This window comes from Alligator sinensis, unplaced genomic scaffold (assembly GCF_000455745.1).
Source record: "Alligator sinensis unplaced genomic scaffold, ASM45574v1 scaffold455_1, whole genome shotgun sequence".
Classification (NCBI taxonomy): domain Eukaryota; kingdom Metazoa; phylum Chordata; order Crocodylia; family Alligatoridae; genus Alligator; species Alligator sinensis.
Window position 1 is genome coordinate 1,620,674 of NW_005842142.1, and position 25,056 is coordinate 1,645,729.

At 42.6% G+C, this 25,056-nt stretch overlaps 1 protein-coding gene across 1 annotated transcript in view; it reads left to right on the forward strand.

The window, feature by feature from the left end:
* Positions 1–25,056, forward strand: part of MYO3A (myosin IIIA) — a 219,080-nt gene that overhangs the window by 79,228 nt on the left and 114,796 nt on the right. The window contains exons 4-8 of the mRNA XM_025206153.1: positions 486–590; positions 1,573–1,672; positions 16,112–16,188; positions 19,188–19,333; positions 23,284–23,349. Coding sequence (XP_025061938.1) covers positions 486–590; positions 1,573–1,672; positions 16,112–16,188; positions 19,188–19,333; positions 23,284–23,349 — 494 coding nt within the window. The remainder of the gene's footprint in view (positions 1–485; positions 591–1,572; positions 1,673–16,111; positions 16,189–19,187; positions 19,334–23,283; positions 23,350–25,056) is intronic.

Here is a 25,056-nt window from a genome sequence, read left to right on the forward strand (position 1 = left end):
ATAAACAATATTGAGCACGTCTACACATCACCCTACAGCAACTTGGCAATGCACTACATTGCTGCACGGTGCACTGGGGCGATGTAGCAATCACGTGTATCTACATGTGATTGCCAGCTATATTGCCATAGCAGCATGCTCCCCAGGTATCGCGCACTGCTATGGTGACGTAGTAGCAAAATTTACCACATGCATGGCACAGTAACCACCCATACTGTACCGTGCCTTAGTACTTCCAAAAGGAAGTACTGAAGCATAGTGCCATAGCAACATCACCGTATGGCAATGTGTAGATGTACCCATTGGGTACAAATAGTAAAAACAATTGCTTTATAGTATGAAAGGCACTAAAAGTTAATTTCTAAATTATGAGTTTGAGGATCCTGTATAGATATGAAAATGGAATCTACTGAAAATTAGAATTAATGTGATTTCTCTGTCCTCATTTTCTATCTTGTATTTTAAAGCAATATGGTCTTTTACAGCTGTGCAATGGAGGATCTGTGACTGATCTTGTGAAAGGATTTTTGAAGAGAGGGGAAAGGATGGATGAACTTATAATTGCTTACATTTTACATGAAGCTCTTATGGTAAGCTAGCCATATCAATAAATGGAAAATAAAATTGATAGCTAATTTAAAGTAGTGTCTTTCAAGAAATAAGATGTATTCCTATTTTCAAAATATGGTGTATTTTTTTAAATCGTAAGACTATCTAATGAAATGAGGATGATGTTTAGATTACACACTGGTATTTGAATAAAAACAAGTAAAGTGGAAATTCATCTAAATGTTTCATTATAAGAAAAATGAGCACTGATTTCAGGCAATGTTAATTTCTCCTTGTTTCCATGAAATAAATAAATACAATTTTGCATCTAAATTGACTTTCTTTTAGGGTTGTAAGAATAATATACCAAGCATGTTTCTTTTTCTAAAGTTATTGCACAGCATCCAAGATGTTGTTATAACAAAATAATCTACAAATAATTGAAAATACTCTTAAAATAAATATCTTTTTAGTTCATCAAAATCAAGTACTGTTCCTGTTTAATTGGAATTTGATTTTGCTGTAAAGTCATTCTTATTGGTGCTTAGAACTTTGCTTTGGTTTTGTCATTTAATGGTGCAACATATAACCAAGATTAATAATGCTTCTCTTCTTCTGCTATCATACAGCTTGTGTCTGTAAGTGAAGTTATTAAAAAGTCTGTCTATCCCACACACCTAGCTGACAGTCAACTAGGTATTCTTTCAATTCAGTTCAAAACCTCTAGTCTAGCATTTCTATGGATTTTCTACCAAAAGTTCTCGAAGTCTTAGAAAAACTAAAAAAATACATTGAGTATTATACAGTAAGTGCCTGTCTGTTAGAAAATGAAGGATTAATTCATTTTAGAATTTTTGCCTCATTTTCAGTCTAAGCTCAGAAAGGCTGAGGCCCCAAATTATTCTTTGTTTTAACTTTTCTGGTATTTTGTATTTCCTTTTTCTGTCTTCAAATAAAACACACAAAAAATAACAATTAGCAACAACAACAGAAAAAAGTGAATGTTTTTATCTTATTTTTCAGGGGCTTCAGCACTTACATGAAAACAAAACAATCCACCGTGATATAAAGGGAAATAACATCCTGTTGACCACTGAAGGAGGAGTTAAACTTGTGGATTTTGGTATGTCATTTCTTTTTCTAATCAAAGTTGTAATTTAAGCCTGGAAAATAAAGGCATCAAAGTTAACAAACTGCAAACACCTGAAGTATTTTGATTTATTTAGACTATTTGTTAAAATCAACATAGATAGTTAAAGTTTGCCATTAAGGCTAAGCACAGGCATTCAAAAAGCCTGAGGCGGAATCCATCCAATCTACATGGGTTTCTCTAAGCTGCGTAGATTGAATCAGAAGCAAACAGAATTCATGTTTGCCTTTCGGTGAGAAGAGGCAGGCAGATGCCTGCACTGGCTGAGACCAGAAAGCTGGGGGCGCTCCCACACATCTCCCAGCCTGCCAGACATTACTAAGGGCAGCCAAGTGGGAACCATCCCTCACTGGTTGTCAGGCACACGCCTCCCCCTGCTGCTGTGTCATCTGCCAAGCAGTTCTCAGCTGCAGGCAGCTGGTGGAGGGAGGTATGCCCACCCTCACTCAGTGTCATGGGCATCCCTGGACTTTGTTCAGTGGGGGAAGCGTGGAGATCCACCCCAGGCAGGACAGAGGTGAGGAGGGAGAAGGGCTCATTGAGAGGAAGTAGTGCCAGCTGTGCACCCCGCATTCCTGGCCAGGCCAGCAGGACACAGAGTATCCCTCCCGTGTCCCCAGCCCCAGGATCATGTGTTGAAACAGCTCTGGGAAGGACTCAGAGGATTTCCACCCCCACCCCGCAAGCCAGTGCTGAGTTTCTGGATGAAGTTGATTCCCCTCATGCAGTCACCAGGCTCTGGTCCCTGGGGAGAAGTTGAGGGGGAAGCCATGCCCTTGCAGCTGCAGCGCCTGGTGGGGGGTAATTCCAGTGTGGGGACAGGGCCACTGCCTAGGGAGCCAACTGAGCCCTCACCCAGCCCCACCTGCTGGTAGTTCTGACTGCCGCCAGCTGGCCTGGCTCGGCTCAGACAGGTCTATTTTCCAGGCGGAGGGGAGGCTGCCAGGTTAGCCCAGCACAGGGATCCACTGCCTCCCTGCCCAATCTTAGCACTAGTATTTCACCTGCCAGATGCTGCAGCCACAAGGGCATGGCTGCCTCCTCATCCCGAGACTCGAGTCCCTTGTGGCTGCACAGAAGGAAGCGGCTTCAGCTAGGAACTCGGTGCTACCTCTGGGGGTGTGGGAGCAGGGGACCCTCTGAGTCCTTCCCGGAGCCACTGTACCAGGGCTTGGGACAGGGGAGGGACACTCTATGTCCCACCAACCCAGCTGGGAATGCAGGGTGTACCACTGGCACCACCTCCCCCCAGCAGCTCACAAGCCCTATTCTCCCCCGTTTCCCCCTGCTTCTGTCCTGCCTGTGGTTCACAGGCAGTGAGTCTGGCTAGGTGCTCAGCTGGAGCAACTGAGCTGTGCCCTCCCTGTGAAAAGGGGCTAGCAGGAACCTACAAAGTCCCCTGGGATACTGGCAGACAGTGACCTGCCTTGATTCATGAGTGGACCTGGCATTAATGTTCAATAGACCGGTGTAACCTAGCCTTCTCCTGAAGTCTGTAGCCTTCTCTTCCCACCTCCTCACCTAGGGGGTTAAGCGCTGGTATAGATTTCTGTGCCTTTTGGCCTCGGGGAGTATTAGTGCTTCCCCCCTGCAATACTTTGGCCGCACGACCTCCCTGTGTCTCAGGGTACAGGACTTTGGACCCCTCTTTGGGTGGCAAGCATGTTCTTTTGGCTACTTGTTAGCTCACAAGAAGGGTTACTACCATCCATCTTGAGGGATGGCTCTTCGCTCCATACCTGAGTCCCTGGAGGCGAGTGCCCTGGCCGTTGGCCAGTTGTTTTTGTATGCCCCCAACCCCAGCAAGGTCCAGGTTCCCTTGATTTCTCCGAGTCTAGTTCCACTTGGTGAGGTTGGCCATAGATAGTACCCACAGATTACGGGGAAGGTTGCAGGCTTCTGGAGGATACTGAGCACATTGGGACCCTGAGGCTGAGTCACCTTCCTGTAATTCAGGTCCAGGTCTCTACTCCTCGTTCTGCTGCTCATGGCATTATTGAGAAGGCCTCCTCCCACACCCTGTGAACAGGGCTGTGCTTCCACCCCCTCTGACCTTGGGGGAGGAGGCCTAGTTTTAGCCCTTTGGGCTCTGTGCCTTCCGTGATGGGAGGCTGAAGTTGCAGCCCTTTTGTGCTCCTAACATAGGGCAGCTTTGACCCTTTGGGCAGGGGGCTGGACCCGATCATCTTGCAAGGTCCCTTCCAGCCCTAATGTCTATGATACTACATTGGTCCAGGTCTATCTTGGACCAGGGTCTTCCATTTTTAAAGCAGTCTATGTGCCCTGAACTTCTGTCCTGTTATAGGTATAGACTGGTTTCTGACCACCTATCCTGGAAAAAAGTGTAATTTCTGCATCTGGCCTAACACAGTGAGGGGAGTGTTGGATTGTTTCATTGATAGTTCAGTTAATATGCCTGACATTAGCAGTTGCACATTACACATTAGCAGTTACAGTCACCTATTGCTAGGGGACCACAAGTGCCCTGGTAACAGTTGGTCAAGCCTGATTAGTGGAGTTGACAATTACTTTGGTATTTAGGACCTGGAGTGACCTTATGCTAGCTCAAAGAAGTTAGGATCTGGTACACAAAGCTTAGTGATATCACTTAAAGGACTGTAAAATTGTAGGATACTGTGTAGAATGAGAGAAAGATCTATGTTTGTTATGACATTTGGGAAATAGATTATTGGAGGAGGAAAATGTTATTATCTAGAATATTATAAACATTATCTCATTAGCTCTCAGTGGCATACATTGTAAGGATGTGAATAGCACACAAAACCTGGGCACTAACTTAGTGGCAGAATGGTAGATCCCTGGAGCAGCTGGGTGTATGGACACTGGACTCTCTGTAGCAGCAAGAACCAGTGCGGGCAGACCAGATGGCAGCAGCAACTTTTTTAGAGTCCCCAGAGCAGTTAAGACTCCCACCTCACTCATTCCCCCCCACTTCCCTTTCCCTCCCCCACCCCCAGGTTTGACCAAGGGTTTAGTTATACTTCTGTTATCTGTCTCTGATAGAAACTTGGCAGTTGTTGAGGTTAGAAATTCATATGTTTGTAAAATTCATAGCCTAGTCATCTCATCTTGTTGCTTGAGGTCTTTATGTACACCACAGTAAAAATCATAAATAAGAATAACACTGTTTTCAACCATGTTTTATATGGGTCCTATAGGCATATAATAGGGGTCTGTCATGAGAATAATTACTCTTACAAATAATTGCATTGCTTTACGTAAAAAAAACCCAAAATTATACAATATGCAGTATAAAAATAAATTGAAAGGAGCAGTGCATAAACTCCTTTCTCTTTGTTTGTGAATATTTATTAATTAATTAGACGGGTGTCTATTAGCTGTCTAGCTATCTAGCTGTCTATTAGCTATCTAGATGGTGTTTCTGTTTTCACTTTTTATAAGTCCTTGCATTTATTTGAATGTTCTGGCTGTCCCAGATAAGTTCTGATGACAAAAGGCCAAAGTTAGAAAGGTATTTAAAGCTCCCAAAAGTGAAGATAGGTGTTGAAGGAGATCTTCATATTTTCTTTGGTACTTAACACCTACTGAATTGGGCAACAAGGCATGATTTGAAAATCCAACTTGGCCCGTATCCGCATCCTTAGGTACCTAAATACCTTTCAGAATCTGGCATGAAGTCACTAAAATATGTTTTTTTCACTTTATTTGAAATAAATCCATATTTTCACCCATGCCCTGCAATCTTTAATTAATTTTACTGAGAGCTAGAGAGTGCTTTAGCAACCATGCATTCCTGTGATGATTCTGTTGAGATTTAATAACTCTGCTTAAGTATTATAAATGAACTAACAGCTGTAACCACTGTAATTATACCAAAGGATGCTCATAGTAGCTGTTGGGGTGCAACTGTTACATCAGCATGATTCTTTAGCAATACAAATTCAGTAAAATCTCTGTGACTTTAACTCTGTTTCATTTAGAGTCAAGGTTAAGGTGCTTTAGGTAACTTGTATTGCCATAAGACCATGTAGCTATGACAGCTAGATCATAACAGCTTGAGTGTGCTACTGAATGGCAGTCTCCCCTCACCATTTTTTAGTGGCTAAAAGTATGTTTGTTGAGATTGTATGTCAAGTTGCCCAGAAACTGAAATTCTTCTTAACAGAAAATTCCAAAAAGTCCATTATTTTTTTTAAATGTAACAAAAAACAAAACTTCATTTTTTGAACTATTGATTTTTTAAATTTCTGTGTGTGGTTCTGGAAGAATACATAGTAATGCCCCTAATATGATTAGTTCTGCCAATACCACTCCTTGCATTATAGGTTTAATTTCATAATAATGACTCAACAGAAACTTTAGCTGATTAACATAGAAGTACAAAAATTACATGTGTATGACTGTGCTAGTTCCAAGTTCATCACTCACAATTTGTGTTGAAACATTTCTAATAAATTAAAGCAAGTGCTAGGGTAATAATCATGCCTATTCTGTATCCATAAATGCAGGCCAAGATCTTTTGTCAGGCTGATGCTTCCTCAGCCTGACAAAGGGTGTTTGTGCCCCAAAGAATCACAGAATGGAAGAAAAGAAAGCTGAGGGTAGATTTAATAGCAGCCTTCAACTATGTGAAGGGTGGTTCCAAAGAGGATGGAGCCAAATTGCTCTCAGTGGTGGTAGATGACAGAACAAGAAGCAACAGTCTCAAGTTGCAGCAAGGGAAGTTTAGGTTAGATATTAAGAATATTCTCATGAGGAGGGTAGTAAAGCACTGGAGCAGGTTACCCAGAGAGGTTGTGGAATCTCCATCCTTGGAGGCTTTTACTAGCTAAGAAGAATGTTTCCAACTATTTGAGTTGGTCTAATAAAAGATATCAGATTTACCCAAAAAACCGTGTCCTTAGGCCAGCACTGCTACAACGTACATCCCTGGCCAAGATCTTTAAATTCCTGAATGACTAAACTTGATCCATATTTAAGCACCTAAAATGAGTGGGCTGAATTTTCAACAAATGAGTGTTGATCATCCAATATCTCCCTTTATAATAAAAATCATAATAATTATGGCCTCTGGCATGTTATTGTGATGACGTAGTATTCCTAACCTTCTGAGGCCAGTCCTGAAGTCATTGTTCAGTCCTTGGATAACACATCATTTGCTTTGGGAAAAGGGTAATTTGATCACTGACTTTATTAGTCATGAGAGAGGATTTCTGGTTTGTTTGTCCCATATCCACTGTAGTTGTAATCCAAAATGACTTTCTGAAGTTTTCCAAATTGAAATAAAAAATCTATTATTTTGAAGCAGCCTTATTCTATTATATTCATAGATTGGGTTGTCCTGCATTAGCTGCAAACTCAGTCTGAACCACTTTGCAAAATTCAATAATTAATTACAATGATTTTAATTGTAAAATATTCAAAAATAAAAGAATTTGCCTATTGCCCTCAGCTTACTTTGAGCAGTGAGTCATAGCAAGGCTTCTGTTTGCTTTAGTCATTCTGTTACACATCCATAATAAAGCTGTCTACTTCACTGATTCAAATCAAGAACAGGGTATCATTGTGCTGTCATTTCTCTGTACTGGGTAACGTGACATTCGCATCTTACTTTTAAAGAACATTTAATATAAGATCCTGGCAGAAACCAATAAAAGCAAAGAATGTTAAAGTAAAAGCTTCCTCCAGAGAAGAGCTTGTCAAGTGCTTTGAACATGGTCTGGTTAATAGCATCTGAATTTTCTAAAAGAGTCATGGAGAGAAAAATCCATTGCTATGGACCAACTTGCCCAGCACCTTTGCACACGCCCTTTAAACAACCTTCCTCTGTTAACTTACATAAAGATGCTGTTGAATAACATGATATTACAAAATAAAGTAATAGTATGCCACAGCATTATGACAGTAAACTAATATATGTGTATAAATAAGGGTAGAAAGTATTTGGATCTGGCTATGGAAGGATTCCCTGGCATGAAGACATTGTCTTCAGGCACAGGACTTACATAGTCATGTCTTGCATCATTTGCCCACTCAGCCCAAGAGCAAGAAGCATGTGAGAAGAGGGAGAGTTCGCTGAAATATAGTGCACTCCTACTAGGCTCACTGATTTATGATCTTTGTAGACCAAAGCATTTTAGCATAAGGTAACTGCCCATTATAAGTAAGTTCCTTGGAGACACTCAGACTTACCTTTGAGTTTGGCCCAAATGATTTTCAGTCTGAACTTTAAATACCCTTTGTTTCCTTACATATAAAATTCTGGCAGTTGAAACAGAATTATAAAGAGCTACTGAAAACAGTCCAGTCAGGACTAACTGGGCTCATGTACACATTCATTAATGCACTTTAATTAGGACACATTATGTTTAGTGCCTGTAATGACAGATACTCATTTAATGCACCGTAATTGTTGTTACAGTGCATTAGTGCAAATGAACAGTCTTTTTGTGACGTTAATGCACAGTAGACTAAATCTACTGTATATTAGCATGAGTTTTGCCTGCCGCACTAATGTGCAGTAAAATTAGTTTACTGCACTCAAAGCATTTCATGTAGACGTGCCCACTAACATAGATGATGTGTAGGGGAGCATGGGGGGGCACATGCACCCCCTAAAATTGGCCAACGCCTGCATTGCCACCTGTGGGCGGTCGCTGCTTGGCCCCCCCCCGCTCCCCTTGCTGCAGATGTCACCGTGGCCAACTGCAGGTGGTCCCTGCTCGGCCTGCCCTTGCTGCCAACATCACCATGGCTGCCTGCTGGCAGTCCCCGCTCGCTGCTGACACACCCCCACAACTGACACTGCTGACGCCTCCTGAGAGCAGTCGCCTTGCCCCCCCCAGCCTCAAGAGCATCTGGGTGCTCCTTTTTACAAATACATTTTTAATGTCTCTTTTCAACCCCTCTCCCATCCCCCACACATACACTTTTTTTCCCTTTTTACCAGAGTGCTTTCTTAGAATCTTACCATAGCATAAGAGTGATGATGATGTAGCCATGATGGTCCAGAAATTATGTGAGAGCCAATGATATCTTAGGGTAATATCTTTTATTGAACCAACTATGTAACTGGGACAAACTTAGACAAGCTTATGAATACAAGACATTCTTTCTCAGGACTCTGATTATAAGGAGCTAGGCACAGCACATTAAGTGCAGCATAGGGAAGGAGCTGAGAGAAATTCTCAAGTACAGCAGACACACAATCAGAAACAACAAAAAAGAAGCTGAGTTCTGGTAGATGAAGGCTCATCAAAATGGGGAATGAAGGGGCTCACTCTTACCTTCCATGTGTGGAACATATTCAGAAGTTGGATAAATTATTAATGGATAATAAATCCAAGACCAGTGTTAGTCCTTTGTTCTTAGTGTCCAGGCAGCTTATTCATTTTTGTTCCCACATTTGTTGTTTAAAGATGTTTTAAAGCTGTTAGGCAAATGTTGTTGTGGGTTCTCCGTATGCACTTGAGTCAAAAATAACCACCAGATTTGAGGTCAGAAAGGAATGTTCCCCCAGGTCAAATAAACAAGGATTGTTTTGGGGGGTAGAGGGAAGGAGTGTGTTGCCTTCCCTTGCAGCATGGGATATGTTCCATTTCCTAGGATCATCTGGGCATATTTTACCTAACAAATTCCCTGGGAAGTTTGGATCTTGGTGGCACCCTTCCTCATCTCTCTCTCTCTCTCCCTGTATCTCGCTTTCTTCCTGTGGCAAATTGTAGGTGTTTTATACTAAGGATTTTAAGGAGTGCTTTTAAGGAGTGTCATTAGGAGTTCTTTGAGTGGGAGGGGCCAGTGTGGATATTCTGTGAACCTTCTCTGAATCCTCAGAAAATTATGTACCAGAAGTAAGATGGAGGTGCCATCAGTGCCTATGACCCTGCAGTGGCAAGGAACTGAGACATGCCCAGATGACCTTTGAGAGAAAAGTGAAAAATCCTGACATTTCTACCACTCTCACCAGGAGAAAATCATAACCCACTCTGCCACAACCATGCACCAACAGCTCCTGTTGAGACAATTATATATCCATGATGTCTAAGTCCTTCTCCAAATTGCATCTTTCTAAAGCAGAGTGACCTAGCCTGTAGGATGACTCCCAGATTATCATCTTGCATCTGACTATATTGAAATGCAAGTGGTTGAGTCATGTTTTAACCAGGGAATAATATAGTTACTAGGCCTGTGCAAATAGGGATGTATTCGATTCGGATTCAGCTGATTCAGAGGACAGTGATTTGATTGAGAGATTTGGATCACTGTCCTGAATCAATTCAGCTGAATCAGCTTCAGATGATTCAGCACTTATTTGAAGCGATTCAGTGATTCAGATCAGCCAGGGAGAGGCAGGCACAGCCAGGCGGCTGCAAGTTCTCCCTCCAGCTGTGTCTGTCTCTCCCTGGGTGCGGGGAGCCACGGGAGAAGCCCCCATAGCTGCCCTGCTCAGCCCCACCCCTTGCCTAGCCCCAGCCTACTCCCGGCACTTAAAAAAAACCAAAAAACAACCCATACTCACAGGCCGCAGGAGCAGCGATTGGGGCCTCCAGGCACTCATGGCAGAGCCCCCCCCATTAAGCACAGGACAGTGGGAGGGGCAGCAGGGATCGCACCCCCCCCCAGCTTGGCACCCGCATGGCAGCTGTTGCATTGTGCGGGTGCAGCACCACTCAGCAGGGTGCCACATGCTGTCTGGGGCCACTGGGACTGAGTGGTGCTGGGCTCCGGCTGACAGCTGGAGCCCCCCCAGCTCCCAGACAGTGTGCAGCGCCCTGCCAAGCCATGCTGCACTCACGCCATGGGACAGCTTCTGCATGGGTACCAAGCGGGGGGGGGGCAATCCCCGCTGCCCCCAACTGCCCCACACTACACAGGGTGGCTCTGCCATGAGCCCTTAGAGACCCCAATCACCACTGCCACAACCAGTGGGTGCAAGGCTTCTTCATTCTGTATAGTGATTAGTGCCAAGTGGATACTTTGGTATAGAATTTGCTGCTGCTTGCCCAGCTGGGGCAGGGGGGTGTGATGTCACATCCCAACCCCCCTGCCCCCGCTGGGCAAGCAGCAGCAGGGCAGAGCCCCTGTTCCCAGTCCGCTGCTGCGCCCACATCCCACGCCTCCCCCAATCCCCTCCCCGAGTAACGCACCCCCCTGCCCCAGCTGGGCAGCTTGCCCCAGCCCCAATCCCTCCCTCCCCCACATACCTTCTCTCCTCCCTCCCCCAACCCCAACAGACTTACCAGCTGGAGGCAGCTGTCAGCTGCCTGTTTAGCTCATGGCTGAATCTCTGAATCGGCCAAATCTTTTCTGAAGCTTTTCCGAATCAATTCAGATGCTTCAAATCAATTTGGAGCTTTTACTTGAGCTCCCAATTCGATTCGGATTCAAATCTCCTCCAAATCAAATCAGCTACCAAAGCTTCGCGCAGCCCTAACAGGTACCTATATAACAATAGTATGAAGATGAATTACCACCCCACCAAGCCCTGTGCCATCTACAATCTTTACCAAAAATCTTCCTGTTGGAAGTGGTATTCCTCACTGATTGTTCTTCATTAAAAGCTGCTTTTTAGGATCTCTTATTAAGCCATTTTTTAAAATCCATCTAATTTGAGCTCTGTTAATTCCACAAAATGCAAGTTTTTGTAATCAGAATATCATTTGGGAACTAAGCCAAATTCCTCAAAGAAATGGAAGTATAGCACATCACCACAGTTGCCTTTATCATTAGACCTGAAATCTTGTCAAAAGAAGACGATGGGTTTTCTGTGATAAGCACTTCCTTCCCTGAAACTATGCTGACTAGCATTAATTCCATGTTTAAGCTCTAAGTCCTTGTTGATACAGTCCTGAATTACCTCTAGTATTTTATCTGGGATCAATATCTGGCTAACTGGTCTACTGTGTCATTCCTTTTACCCTTTTTAAATACCAGTTGCATTAGTAGCCATCCCATCCTTGAAAATGTACCCAGTTTCCTAAGATTTGTTCAAACATAATGTTAGTGATTCTGAGAGCTCCTCATCTAGTTCCTCTAAGACTCTCAGTTATAAGTTACTAGGCTTGTTGATCTGAAAATGTTAAGTTTAGCAGATGCTGCCTGATATGCTTCCTTATTTCAAATAGTGAAATTTCTATTCCAGCACCATCAGAGGGGAATGGATACCGTTTCTACACTGCTACTTATGGTGTTACCATCTCCATCTAACAATGGTCTTATATATGACCTAGGATTTTTGGTTGCTCCTGTTGGCCACAGATATTTCATTGATTCCTTTAACTTCTCTTATCCATTGCTGACCTCTTTTTAACTAGTATTCATTGCCATTTATTTCCCATTTTCCATGCTTTACATTTTCTTTATTTTTTTTATTTTTGTTATAGTTTCCATAGTATTTCCAGTGTTTCTTCTATGTAATTCCTAATCTCATCTAATTCTTAAATACTAACCTCTTGCTGTGAAGTGGTAAGGAGCCATTCAGCTGACTTTTGGCAACTCCTGTATTCTGTTTAGGATTTCTGCTCTACTATGTATTTCTCCTGGAAGAGTTTGTGCAGCACTGCTTTGCCAATACTCCACTGTCAATGCTGCCTCTGGTAGTTTGTTCCTCATGCCTGTTCCTCTTCATGTAATGAGATTCTCTTTAAAAAGATCTAAATCCTTTCCTACCTCTGGTTTTTGAGCTGGTTTTGCCCACTGTGGTTTGGTGAAGAACCCCTGGTCGTTATGCTCTGCACAGGGTTGGAACTCTGGGACTCCTTGACTCTAATTCTGGCTCTGATGTTGATTTGCAGTGTATGTGCCCTGCATCCTGGATATGCTGTCAGATAGCTGAACCATTGCAAGCTATTCAGAGTAGGTGCTTTTAAATGGCATTTAAAAATAACAAAGTGCATGCCATTTGTACATCTTTTATGCTCCTGCTGTCTTCATTATCCCTTCCCTCCTGCATAATCAGATCTGGAAGACTGTGCTGTGAATGTGTTTTAGATTTTTTAAAACATTTTAAACAGTAAAAGTTGAAATGTTTCAAAGACCTTCACTTTAGCTCATCATTTCAACTGCATTACCTCTTACTCCTCTACCAGTAGTTACTCTGTTCCATCACATCAAGCCCAGTCTACCTATTTTTTATGACTTGACCCCCACCTGACTCCTCCTCATGCCATCATCACTGTCTCCATTCTGTCAGATCTGCAGTCATTATGGATCCATTATTAAAGTTTCCCACTAAACAGCCTCATGTTTTCACCCTTGCCACCCCTTCTGCTTGAGGAACTCCCTGCAGGCCTCTACAAGTCAACTCTTTTGTTCTCCTTTCACCTCTCCAGGATATTTAAAAACTCTTAACAGTGGTGATGCTGCCTGAGTGTTGCAACTTGTACTTAGGAGATTAATCAGAAATAGCTCATTTTAACTTTGTTCTTCCTTTGTTGTCTATGGCTATTATAAAGAATGTGTGAGGTATATTTCTTTTCTATTCACATCACATACTCCTCAGTTTATCTGTGCAAAATTATCCTGCCTAAATGGCTAAAGTTAAATCAAATGAAGCTGTAAAGAGGGAACTCACAGGAGATGGGACAGTGGAAAAGATAAGACACCTGGGAGAAAGTTTTAAAGGAGTTGAGACAATCATTTGCAAGGAAGCTACCTCCCTGCCTTAGTGGCTGACTGATGCTGCTTACCAGAGCTCTCCATCTCCTCTCCTCCTGTCCCCCATGGCAGGCACTGCTCACTCGAGCTAAGCTCTCTGTCCTCTATGGCACATGCTGCTTATTCTCTCTCGCTTTCTTCCTTCCTCCTTCCATATGGCAAACTATTGTTTACCAGAGGTGAGACCTCTTCCTCTCTCCTTCCCTCCTCCCCTACCTAAGGGGAGTGTGACCTGAGGTGGCAACTGGGTCACAAGGATCCACCCTTCCACTCTAAATGGTCCCTGACCCCTACAGTACTTGGGGAAGAGGAGTAGGTAATAACATGTTTGCCTCCAGAAAACAGCCACTGAAGAATAGGCTACGCCAGTAATTTATTGTATACTGGTGTAAAGCAGGGTAGAGATGCACCTTAAAAATTGGATGCATAAGCTTTCATGAGCAAGAGTTCACTTCATCAGATGCTCACCTAGAAGGTACATCTTTACCCAGGTTTCTACGTGACTTCATACTAACACGGCTAACTATTGCTCTTTATACTGGTGAGGTTTTACTCCTGATAAGTGACTCTAATGTAGGACTGCAGCTCATGTGTCTCCTTTTTTATACATATCTATAAAGGCATACTACACCAGTGTCATGTGCCTGTGTCTCTGCCTGTGCCTTTTTGGATTTGTGAGTCTGTAAAAGAGTGTCAGTGCATTTGCTCTAGTAATGCTCTTACTTATCAAGTTGTTCATCTTCATAAAATTTGGCCTTTCAGATTTAATGGACCACTTCTTTGCAGTGTTTTTTAGACTTTCTAAGAAAAATACTTGATTTTATTTTCACTAAAGCTATAGTAAAGGGGGGGAAGAGAGAGTAAAATGTTAGAAAATATACCATTAAAAAAAGCTGGCTGGCTTTATGCTTGATTAGTTGCCGAAGTGCTGGAAGAAATGTTGCTAAGTGTGGCATGACATCATCTTCCCCTCCATGCAGAAAAAGCCCAAGGAAATATCATTTGTCATAAGACTTATACTCCATAATCTAAAATGCCAGTTTACTGCCAAAAGCAAAAGAATAAAAAAAGAAAAAGGAAACTAGTGATGAACAATTCAAATCAAATCAGATTTTTTCTTGACGTTAAAAATAAAGAGCAGGAAAAGAAATCCCTTCAGTTCTTTTAATAATTGCAATTTGGTGAAAACAAATCTATAAATACTTTGAAAAGTCTTTGCAAATTGACATTTCTTTTGCGTTTGCTCCTTATCTGTGCAGAAAGTTACAATTATTTATAAACTCTGATGCTGTAATAATAAAATCCTACTTTCTGCATCTCTCTTTGCCAGCAGATCCAAGTCTGGGCTCCTGTGCCAAATTTGAGTAAATGAGCTTAGTGCTGGAGTTCCTGCTGGTTAGAGAAAGCTCCTCTCCCTCCAGTACCAAGGCAGACAAATCACTGTATGAACACTACAATGGCTGCAGTAGCATGCATAGTTGCTACTTACTCCTCAGTGTGTTTTCCTGAAAGCTGTGTGTAGTCATGGTACCTTGGGCAAAACCTAGTCCCAAAACTTCCTCCTGTTATAGCAAGGATTGCACTGCTGCTGTTTCAGAGCTCCATTATCTGCAAAGGGGAGACAGGCTGCAATGGCTTATATTATTCTGCTCCCTGCTATGCAAACAGTCACTGGTGGTTCTGGTATCAGTAGGGCCTTTTCAATCATGGGGGGATAGTAGATTCAGTGTTTTGTGCTCAGCATAAAATATAAAGAGGCCACTACCAAATGCAATGATTTTGAATTTGTTTATCTCTAAAGAATAGGCTGATGTAACAAATTGGAACTTTAATGTAGTCTAATTTTTAGTACTTATGTAAAGTGATTTTGCATGATGGACAAGTACAGACATGCCATGAGTCAGAGTTAAGTACAAAAAACAGAATAGAATAGAATAAAAAACAGATACTTTTCTCTAGAGTTTTTTTAAGCCAGTTCATCTGTTCTAGGTAGTGTTTTATTTCCACTTGGTGTGAATCATTCCTCTTATGAGGAAACTGTAGGTTTTTGGAGCCAGTAAATTCAGATGGATTCAAACAGGATGTTACCTGGAGGGGATAAATGCAATAGGTTTTTTTTGCTTGTTTTGGCCCACAGGCCAGGCCAGGGACCCTTAGCTAGCCCACAGGCTGAATGACATCAGATACTAGAAATGGGCTGAGGGTAGGAAGGTCGATTTTTTTTTTTCTTGATAAATAACTGTTTTGCTGTTTCTGTGGACATGTGCCTCTTTTGTAATGCTGCAGGGCAACAAATAGCTTGAAGTAAACACCTTTAATCAGATAAAATGGGTAAGTGAATAAATACATGAAGTACAAAACAAAAATGTACCCTGGTCAGTGCTGGATATTTAAAAGAAATAACACACACTGAAAGGGGCAGCACATTTTAGCAATAATTGTTTTGCTTTTCTAAGTACTACTTGTGGTTTCTTGCTCTTAAAATAGGGTACAGAAATACTGTAATTAGCCACTCAAAAATATGGAGTCAGATTACTCATAAAATGCTCATGTAGGTCTGAGTCCTGGTTCCCCTGAAGTCATTAGAAGTTGAGGATGTTCAACTGCTCACAGAAGCCATTTGCAGAGGAGTAGGAAGACCTGCTTTGACAATTTTTCCTTCAATACACATAGCAGCCCTATTTCCAGAACAAGATGACGAGGGTATTGTCCAGATGGAAGCTCTTAAGCAGAAGAATCCACCTTACTCAATACGGCTTCCCCTTATTCCCTTAGGTGTGTCTGCTCAGTTGACCAGCACTCGTCTCCGTCTGAACACTTCTGTGGGCACCCCTTTCTGGATGGCTCCAGAGGTGAGAGCATATTTCATAGTGTTTATTTTTTACAATGTTTTTGATTTGTGTTAGCCTACCCGTTTCTTCCCCTTTCTGCCCTTTATTGAATGTCAGTAGCAGTTGTAAAAACTGCTTACCCTATTTTTAAATAGGATAGGCAATGTTTTTGAAACTGCAGTTATTTTTTAAAACTCAGCAGTAGAAAGGTATACGTGGATTGGTTACTGAAATGCTTTAAGGGAGAAAGGACTGGCATTGCGCCCTTCTAGCCTTACACTACACTGTATGTAACTTTTTCTGGCATCATCTCCTCCTGAGCAGACAGAATCCTGTGAGTTCAGTCCTCTAATTTTAAGATCTTGAAGGCTATTTTTAAAGTCGTCTTCTGAGAACTCAGTGATCCTGTCTGAGTACAGTGGATTTTACACTGAAAAAGAACTAAGTAGATTACTCCTTTACTCTTACTGACATTCATTTTATTATTTATGTATTTCACTGCTCACTTTTAATACAAGTTCTTCACGAATAAATAGTCACAAAAGTAGAACACTTTAATTTTATCAATAAATAAAAATGTTTTGTTTTTTGAAGCTTCCTTCAACTGTAAACCTAAAGTATACAAACAGGGTTTTTTTGTAAATTCCAATAGGACAAACGTGTATATATAACATAAATATATACAGTGATAGAGTGCTTGCACATAGACACATATTCATAAATTATGATAGTTATAGAAAAAGATGTACTTTGCTGAGCCCAGTAACTAAGTAGATGGCAGTTCCTGACCCCTCTGTAATTGTGAATTAACTTAAATTGATTTGAAACTAGAGGCCTGGTGCCATTGCCGTCACCATCATTGCTGCTGGCGCTCTGCACGGTGTGGGGCTGAAGGGGAGGGTTGGGGTGTGCATGTGTGTATGAGTGAGTGTGTGATAAAGCAAGGACAGGGGGAGGGGTAAGAGAGAGAGAGAGAGAGAGAGAGTGAATGTGAGGGGGAGAGAGAGATCTGTGTGTGCATGTGTCCAGCCTGGCCCCAAACAATTCTGTCCTGCACCTCTCTCCTCACCATCCTTCAGTCAGGACAGATCTCGTTGGGACAGGCACCCCCAGCTGCCATCACGGCTCCAGAGAAATGCTGGTGCTCAGCCTGCCCACTCTGACACTTGGCACACAGGCTCCCTTGCCTGGATCCCAGCCCCCAGGCATCCCCAGCCCAGTCCATGGGTCCCTTCCATCTGGCTTCTCTCTGATTCTCCATGATTACTGTTGCTGACAGAGCAGCAAGGGGGGCACTGCTCCCCCATGCCAGGCAGCTAATCAGGGATAGCTTGGTCATTCAGCTGTGCTCGGGGGTCTCTGGCAGCCTGGGGAGCCCACAGGGTGCACTGGGAGGCATGTGAGAGCACCCCAAGCTGCTGGACTCAACCACTGCAAGCAGACTCTGAGCCCCCCTTCTGCCCATCAAACAGCGCATGTCTATTCAGTTTGGTCCCGACCTAATCTAGAGCACTTTAAGTTAAGCGTGATACTTAGAGCGCTTCCACCTCAAGTTTTTTGAATGTCAGGACTTAGCCAAAGTTTCCATTTGAAATTGGCATTATTTAGGTGTGGCTAATGGTGGGTATCTTGTTGAAAAGTTAGCTCAGTTGTGAAACTGGCAGGGGGCTCCTTTGGGAAAGACTGAGAGTCAACTCCCTGCTTTAATTGAAGAAAGAACTGCATGCCTCCTTCGTTCCCAAAGCAGGAATAACCCAGAGGATGGAAAGGAAACTTTACAAAATCCAAACACACTGGATTTCCTTCATCTTTTTTGTTTGGTAGAGGAGATGATTTGCCATTGTCTACCAAAGCTAGAGGCTTCCACCATTTGGGTCATCAGATCACCTGATATTTGCACAGATGGAGAGGCTAGGAACATCTGTACAGTTACTTCATGCTGCAGCTCACCCACCCCAAGCACACCAACTTCAGAAGATGTGTTTTCAGGAATTTTAACTGCAGCTGTTCTCAAACTCCCCTTTAAAAGGGTGCTTTGGTGCAGATGAGAAATAGCGCACATGAATACAATCTCTGGTTGTATTGGCTTTTTTGCTTTCTTTTTGCTGCTTTCCCTGAGCTTGGGGCAAGATAATCTGGAGGAGCTGGATCAGCTCCACATACTGGCTCTGGATGCTGGCTCCAGAGCTGGTTCAGATTGGGCCATGATGGAACCACTGCAAAGGGCTGGTCTAGTGGGTGCCACATGCAGCATGTGCCCCCTGCCAGCCCCCCCATGCTGCAGGCAGCTCACACAGCCAGTCTGGCCCTATGTTCCACATGCAGCACAGGCTGGCTCTGGGAATCCCTGTGCAAGCAGCACACAGGGCTGGCATAGCATATGTCCTGCCTGAGGTGCCCAACCCTGCTCATGCCACAGGAGATCCAGCAGAGTCTGCAGGTTCTGGGTCCATATGAAGATGCTTTGTTGAGCATGGAGTCCTGAGTACTCATTAATATTCAAGGAGGTGTTTAATGTTCACCTAGGAAAGTTCTTCTGCTGATAAACCAATGTGCTAAGTAGAAGGGAGATGGAGCATATTGTTAAGAACTGCCCCAGACTTTTAGAGGTTATGTTTGGTAAGAAGGAAGTACTGTGCGCCAAGCTCATGCCGAACCCATCCAAGCAGCTCTCCCAGTAAGCAGAATGCAATAGAAGCACTCAGATACCAGTGTGGTATGGTTTGTGTGTGTGTGTAGGTAAATAGATATTTTTACTGCTTTGAGAATTGGGGTGTGACAAAACCGCTATTTGTCACTCTGGTTTGAGCATTTGTTTCTGTGCAGCATGAGAACCACTGTCAGGAAACTTGGACATTTGAAGTATAGCCTGAAAGTTTGCCTTTCAAAGTATTTGCAGCTTGTCTGTCCCAGTGAGAACTTTTGGACACATGGCTGTCCAGGTTATTGTGCTTTTATGTTTAAATTTTTAATGGAATTTTCAGAAATGAATAAAAAATTATATTGCTTTGATCTCACAGGTGATTGCATGTGAGCAGCAGCTGGATAGCTCCTATGATGCCAGATGTGATGCATGGTCACTAGGCATCACTGCTATAGAGCTAGGAGATGGAGATCCACCTCTTGCAGACTTGCATCCCATGAGAGCACTCTTCAAAATACCAAGGTAATGTCTTGATACACTTATATCTCACGTCATTAGTCTAATCCAGTGGTTTTCAACCTATGGTCTGCGGACCCCTGGTGGTCTACAGACTATGTCTGAGGTGTCTGCAAAAGATGACTCTGATTAATCAAAAGTATGTGAATACCCACACTTACAATTCAAGGGGGTCTGCACTAGGCCTGTGCAAGTAGGCAGCTATTCGATCCGGCTTTGGATCTGGCCGCTTTGGATGCCAGGGAGCTCCTGACCGGGTTCCCACTGTGATCCTGCCGAAGCAGCTCCGAAGCTTTGGAGCCACCTCGGAGATCCAGCCATAGGGTATAATGGGAAATCAATGAAATATCTTTAATTTTGTTGTTTTCTTCTCTGATTTGGATGAAATTTGCATGGGTGGTAACCTCTGCTGAGAGCATGAAGCCTGCCAAGTTTCAAGAAGATCGGTGTAAGGGTTCGGGGGGAACTGCACCCTAAATTCTTGAAAGAAAACTCGTGTCACTTGTACGTGTTGCACCACAGTGGGGTGAAAACTGCAGGGGTGGTAGCTGCTGGTGAGGGCACAAAGCCTGCCAAGTTTCAAGAAGATCAGTGTAGAGGGTTAGGGGGAACTGCACCTCAAGCTGCGGACAAGCAAAACTCATGACATGGGTGACCCTGTGTGTGTTAAGGCGCTGCAGGGATGGTGGCCCCTGCTGTGGCCACAGCCTGCCAGCTGTCAAGGAGATCGGTGCAGGGGTTCTGGGTTCCTGCACCTATAGCTGTTGACAGGCAAAACTCGTGGCATGGGTGCTTGTGCAACTGCCTGTCTCTGTCTTGGGGCAGTTGATTGTCTGTATTGATTCTTTCCTCTCCTTAGTCTGTTGTTTTGTAGGTGTTAATTGTTGCTAATTAACTGGTTACATTAGCTAGCAACTGTATATTGAGCTGGTCCCTGAGTGAATCATGATTGATTGGTAACTGGTAACACAGTAGCTTAGCAGCCAGGCCTGCAGTAGTTACCTTCCCTCCCCCCCCCACAGACACAGTTGCACGAGCACCCATGTCACGAGTTTTGCCTGTCAGCAGCTAGAGATGCAGTTTCCCTCAAACCCCTGCACTTATCTCCTTGAAACTTGGCAGGCTTTGTGGCCTCAGCAGTGGCCTCCACCCCTTCAGTGTTCACCCCACTGCGCCTTAACACACGCAGTGTCGCCTACATGACAAGTTTTGCCTGTCAGCAGCTTGAGGTGCAGTTCTCCCCAAACCTCTGCACCAATCTTATTGAAACTTGGCATGTGTTGTGGCATCACCAAGGGCCACCAACCCTGCAGTTTTCACCCCCCCTGTGTTGTAACACATAGATGAGTTTTCTTTCAAGAATTTAGGGTGCAGTTCCCCGCGAGCCCCTACACCGATGTTCTTGAAACTTGGCAGGCTTCATGCTCACAGCAGAGGCTACCACCCATGCAAGTTTCATCCATATCAGACAAAAAAGCAACAAAAGTATAGATATTTCATTGATTCCCCATTATACCCTATGGCCAGATCTCCGAAGCGGCTCCAAAGCTTTTCCAAAGTTCTTCGGAAGCTCTGAACCACTTCAGAAAGTCTAACGAAGCCAACGCTTCAATCCGGACATGCTGCTTTGGACGCCAAAGTGTCCAAAGCTTCTCCGGATCTGAAGCACTGTCTGAAGCCTTGCACAGCCCTAGTCTGCACCTCTATTTGAAATTTCTATAGAGGTCCACACCTCCATTCAAAATGTGTCAGGGGGCTACAAATGAAAAAACGTTGAAAACCACTGGTCTAATCCATTCCTCTTTCTGTTACCTCTTCCTTGGGTACTTTTTTTATAATATGAATATTAAAGGCTTGCTGAGCAGAGGGAGCTGTGTTGAAGTGCTCTGCCCCATATTTGTATTTAGGAGACAGCTGTCCCTCAGGCATGTACACAGTCCCCAGGAGCACAGGGCTAATTGTGACTATTATGTCCACCTCTGTCAGACTGCAGTGAGCACTCCCCCTGAAGGGGTACTTCTGCTGCTGTGTGCAAAAGGGTTGTAGGAGTCAGTCAAGCCAAGTCTTATAGGTGCTATTTCTGCTAATTGAAACTAAAATTGAAATTTATCCCATCTGAGTCCTACAGCCAGGCTAGAACAATATGGTAATAACTCCTCATCTTAGAAATGTGGGGCTGAATCTCAGGGATAGAGAGATTTAGAATCTCAAGACCATTCTGATACTGAGAGAATAGAAATGTTGGGTTAACAGATTGCTTAATTTGCTTTTTGATGTGTGAAAGAGGAGGCAGTGGAACTTAATAAATAGAGCACTAGACAGGGACCCAGGAGACTTGAGTCCTAATTTCATCTCTGGGACTGGCATACTAAGTAGCCTGCTTAGTAAGTCACATCCTTGTTGTGTTCTTCAGCTTTCCAAACTGTAAAATGGAGATCTATACATCTCTTTTAGATGTACTGATAAAAAACACTATATGAGATCTAGACAAAGTCATTAAAAAGTCCCAGCTGAGCTAATGCCTGGAGGTAGGCTGGATTTATGGGTTAGACCATGATTCACATTTGTTATTCTTGTGTTATCCTTAGTAGCCTATAATCCTGAAAATTACAAAGTTGTATACCACCAAGCACAAAGATAACTAACTATTTGCTTTTGAGCTACAGAAGACCATAAAGTTCACTGAACTTGTTGTCTAAATTCTCTCCAGTTTCAAAAATAAAATAATGTATATCTAGGAAATAAAACATTAAAGTAACAAAGGAAAAGCAAAGCTCATTATAGCAAAAATTATTACTCTTAATATGATATCATACGCTCTCCATGTAGAATCATAGAAACTAGAATCATAGAAAATTACAGTTGGAAGGGACCTTAGGAGGTAATCCAGTCCAGCCCCTTGCTTAAAGCAGGACCATTCCCAACTATGTTGTCCCAGCCAGGGCTTTGTCTACCTCCAAAGATTCCACAACCTCTCTGGGTAACCTGTTCCAGTGTTTTACTACCCCAGTCCTGAGAAGTTTTCCTTATACCTAACCTAAACTTCCCTTATTTTTTTCAAATTCTTATATTTTTTCAAAATGAGCTTTGTGGGTTTCTGTAATAGATGACTAACAACTCCTTGATTTAATGAGCCTGTACATACTGTACTAGGTTGTTAAGAGAGTAATGTAGAATTAAAGACAAAGTCTTTTTTATTTCACAAATAAAAACAAAGAGCTATTAGAATTCACATAAAGCAGCACTTGAGGAAAAACAGCTATGATGGTAGATCAATATCACTCGATTACAGAACAGACTTGTCTTCAAGTGATTTCCTTATGCATTCGTTTGTTAAGTGGAAACAGTTCACCATACTTCAAAGGAAAAAGAGCCATTCGAAACACTGAGTCAAATTCAAACCTAGGGTAACCAGATGAAATCCCACTGAAAGCAAAAGAGTGGTATGTATTTGCAACAAATCTGAATTTAATCTTTTAAGTAGATTTGGTCTTACTAAATCACAAATAGATTAACATGTATTTTGATATTGTCTTCAATGGAATGGTGAACACAATCAAAACCTAATCCTTCAAAGGAAATTTAAGCTAGACATCTGTAAAGAACTTTTGTTTAAAAAAGTACATTTCTCGTTTCTTTCATACCTTTCTTTCAAGAAATGAAGTAATTTTCCATTATACGAATAGTGATTCATAAGTTGTTAGTTTTTGTTGACATGCTTGAAAAATGATGGCAATTCTTGACTATATTTGATCGACTTTCTTGATGCTACTTATCTTTGTTAATTATGTAAAGTAGATCAATGGTGTATTGTATTGTCTACCCAAAGTTCCTTTTACCAGTGCAAATCAATACTTTTTTCAGTGGCCTTTCTAAAACTCATTACTCAATTGCTTTCTCACATTGTTTTTGTCAAGTATGTACATATTAACTTATTGTAATGCTGACCTTTACAGAAATCCACCTCCAACATTACAGCAGCCAGAGCTGTGGTCACCTGAATTCAATGACTTCATTAACAAGTGAGTAACAATTTAGACCTTTTCAATCAAATAAGATAGGTGCATACATGCTGTTAGAATGCAATATCTTTATATTCCATCTGGAAATCTACTGCTACATATATTTTGCTTGCCCATTATTAATTATTGTAAAATTGTCTTTATATAAATTCCTCCTCTTTATTTGTAATTCTGTAAGCAGTTTTTTTTATATTAAGCTTCCTACCACCACTCAGGCTGAAGATGACCAATCAGTGTCCACCTGAATATTAATGAGTACTTTATTTAGTATCTTAAATACATGAACACTTTTCTAACTTAGAAAGAGCAGGAGTGTGATGCAAAATAGGAGTTTTTGTGAAATGTCAAAATTTCACAGGGCAGGAAACTATTTTTTGCTTAGCTCTAATAAAAAAAGAACTGAAGCAGTGTAACAATCTACCAAGGACCTCCCATTCTCAGCATGTATAGTTCTGTAAATAGATCACTGTTCCATAATGAAACATTTTAATGAAGTATTTCTATGAAAAACATCCACATTTTTAAGTAAAAATTAAAAGGATGTGAGTTAGATCCTCTGAGCTACGCCAGTTACCACCAGATGAAGATCTAGACCAGATGGTGTTAAGCATATGACCTATGGGCTTTATGTGGCCCAAGGAGTCACTTCACTTGCCTTCACGGCTCCCAGAGTGGCCAGGAATTTGGTGGTAGGACAAGCGAGAGTGGGGCCTGCTGAATTCCCAGTAACAGAGACCCAGTGGGCATATCTTGATAGTGCGGAGGTGGATAAAAGGGTGAGCAACACCTAAGCCCGTGGCTCCCAACCTTTTTTTGCTGCAACCCTAAATTGGCTACCAACAGGACCTCCCGACCTGGCGCCGTGGGGCCTACTGGAAGCGGAGTGCAGCAGCGGCCTGGGGGCAGGGGAGCCGCCATTGCCCCTTTTATGAATGGCGTCCCCACCCTGCCAACCCACTCACCACTCCCAGGCTGCACGCTTGAGCATGCATGTATGTGTGTGTGCGGGCCCTTCACAACCCTACTGAGGACCCCCCCGTGAACCTGATTTGGGTTGCACCCCAAGGTTGGGAACCAATGACCTAAGTTAATCCACACCGTGCCGCTGGGTCCAGATCTAGCCCAGCAGGCTTTTTGCAGTCTGGATCTGTCATGTGACAACCCTTGTCAGGGGAGTGCAGGTGAGTTTGGTACCCCTTATCGAGACTGTAAATATAAATCATATATATTATATTTCAATTAGTATATAGGCAACGATTATCTTCAGAATTTCTTTATACCTACCTATTCCAATATATAAAATCAAAGAGCAAGTCAAAAATGTGAAGTTTGGAGATATACAGAAGTAACTAGACCTGCATCCCAGCTGGATTTCACATAGTCCACCAAGCACTGCTGCAGTAATAATATATCTGCTAAGGACCTGTTCTCACTTAAACAACTCATTCCATGTGAAAGGTCCTGTGTGCCTTATCTCTAATGTTAGAATATAGTTTCCAAATTTCTGTGCTTCTCATAAATGAACATATTTTTGTAATTTTAAAGTAAAATATTTCTCAAACTTCTCTTGATCCTGAAAAGGAATCTGTTAAGAGCTAAATCCTGTCACATGTGCCATCCTTGTGTAAAGGCTTTGCAGAGGGACTGTGTGAGAAGAATGCTCAGTGAAAGTAGCCCTTTCTGCTGTGTGTCCTTTCTCTGTAGGGT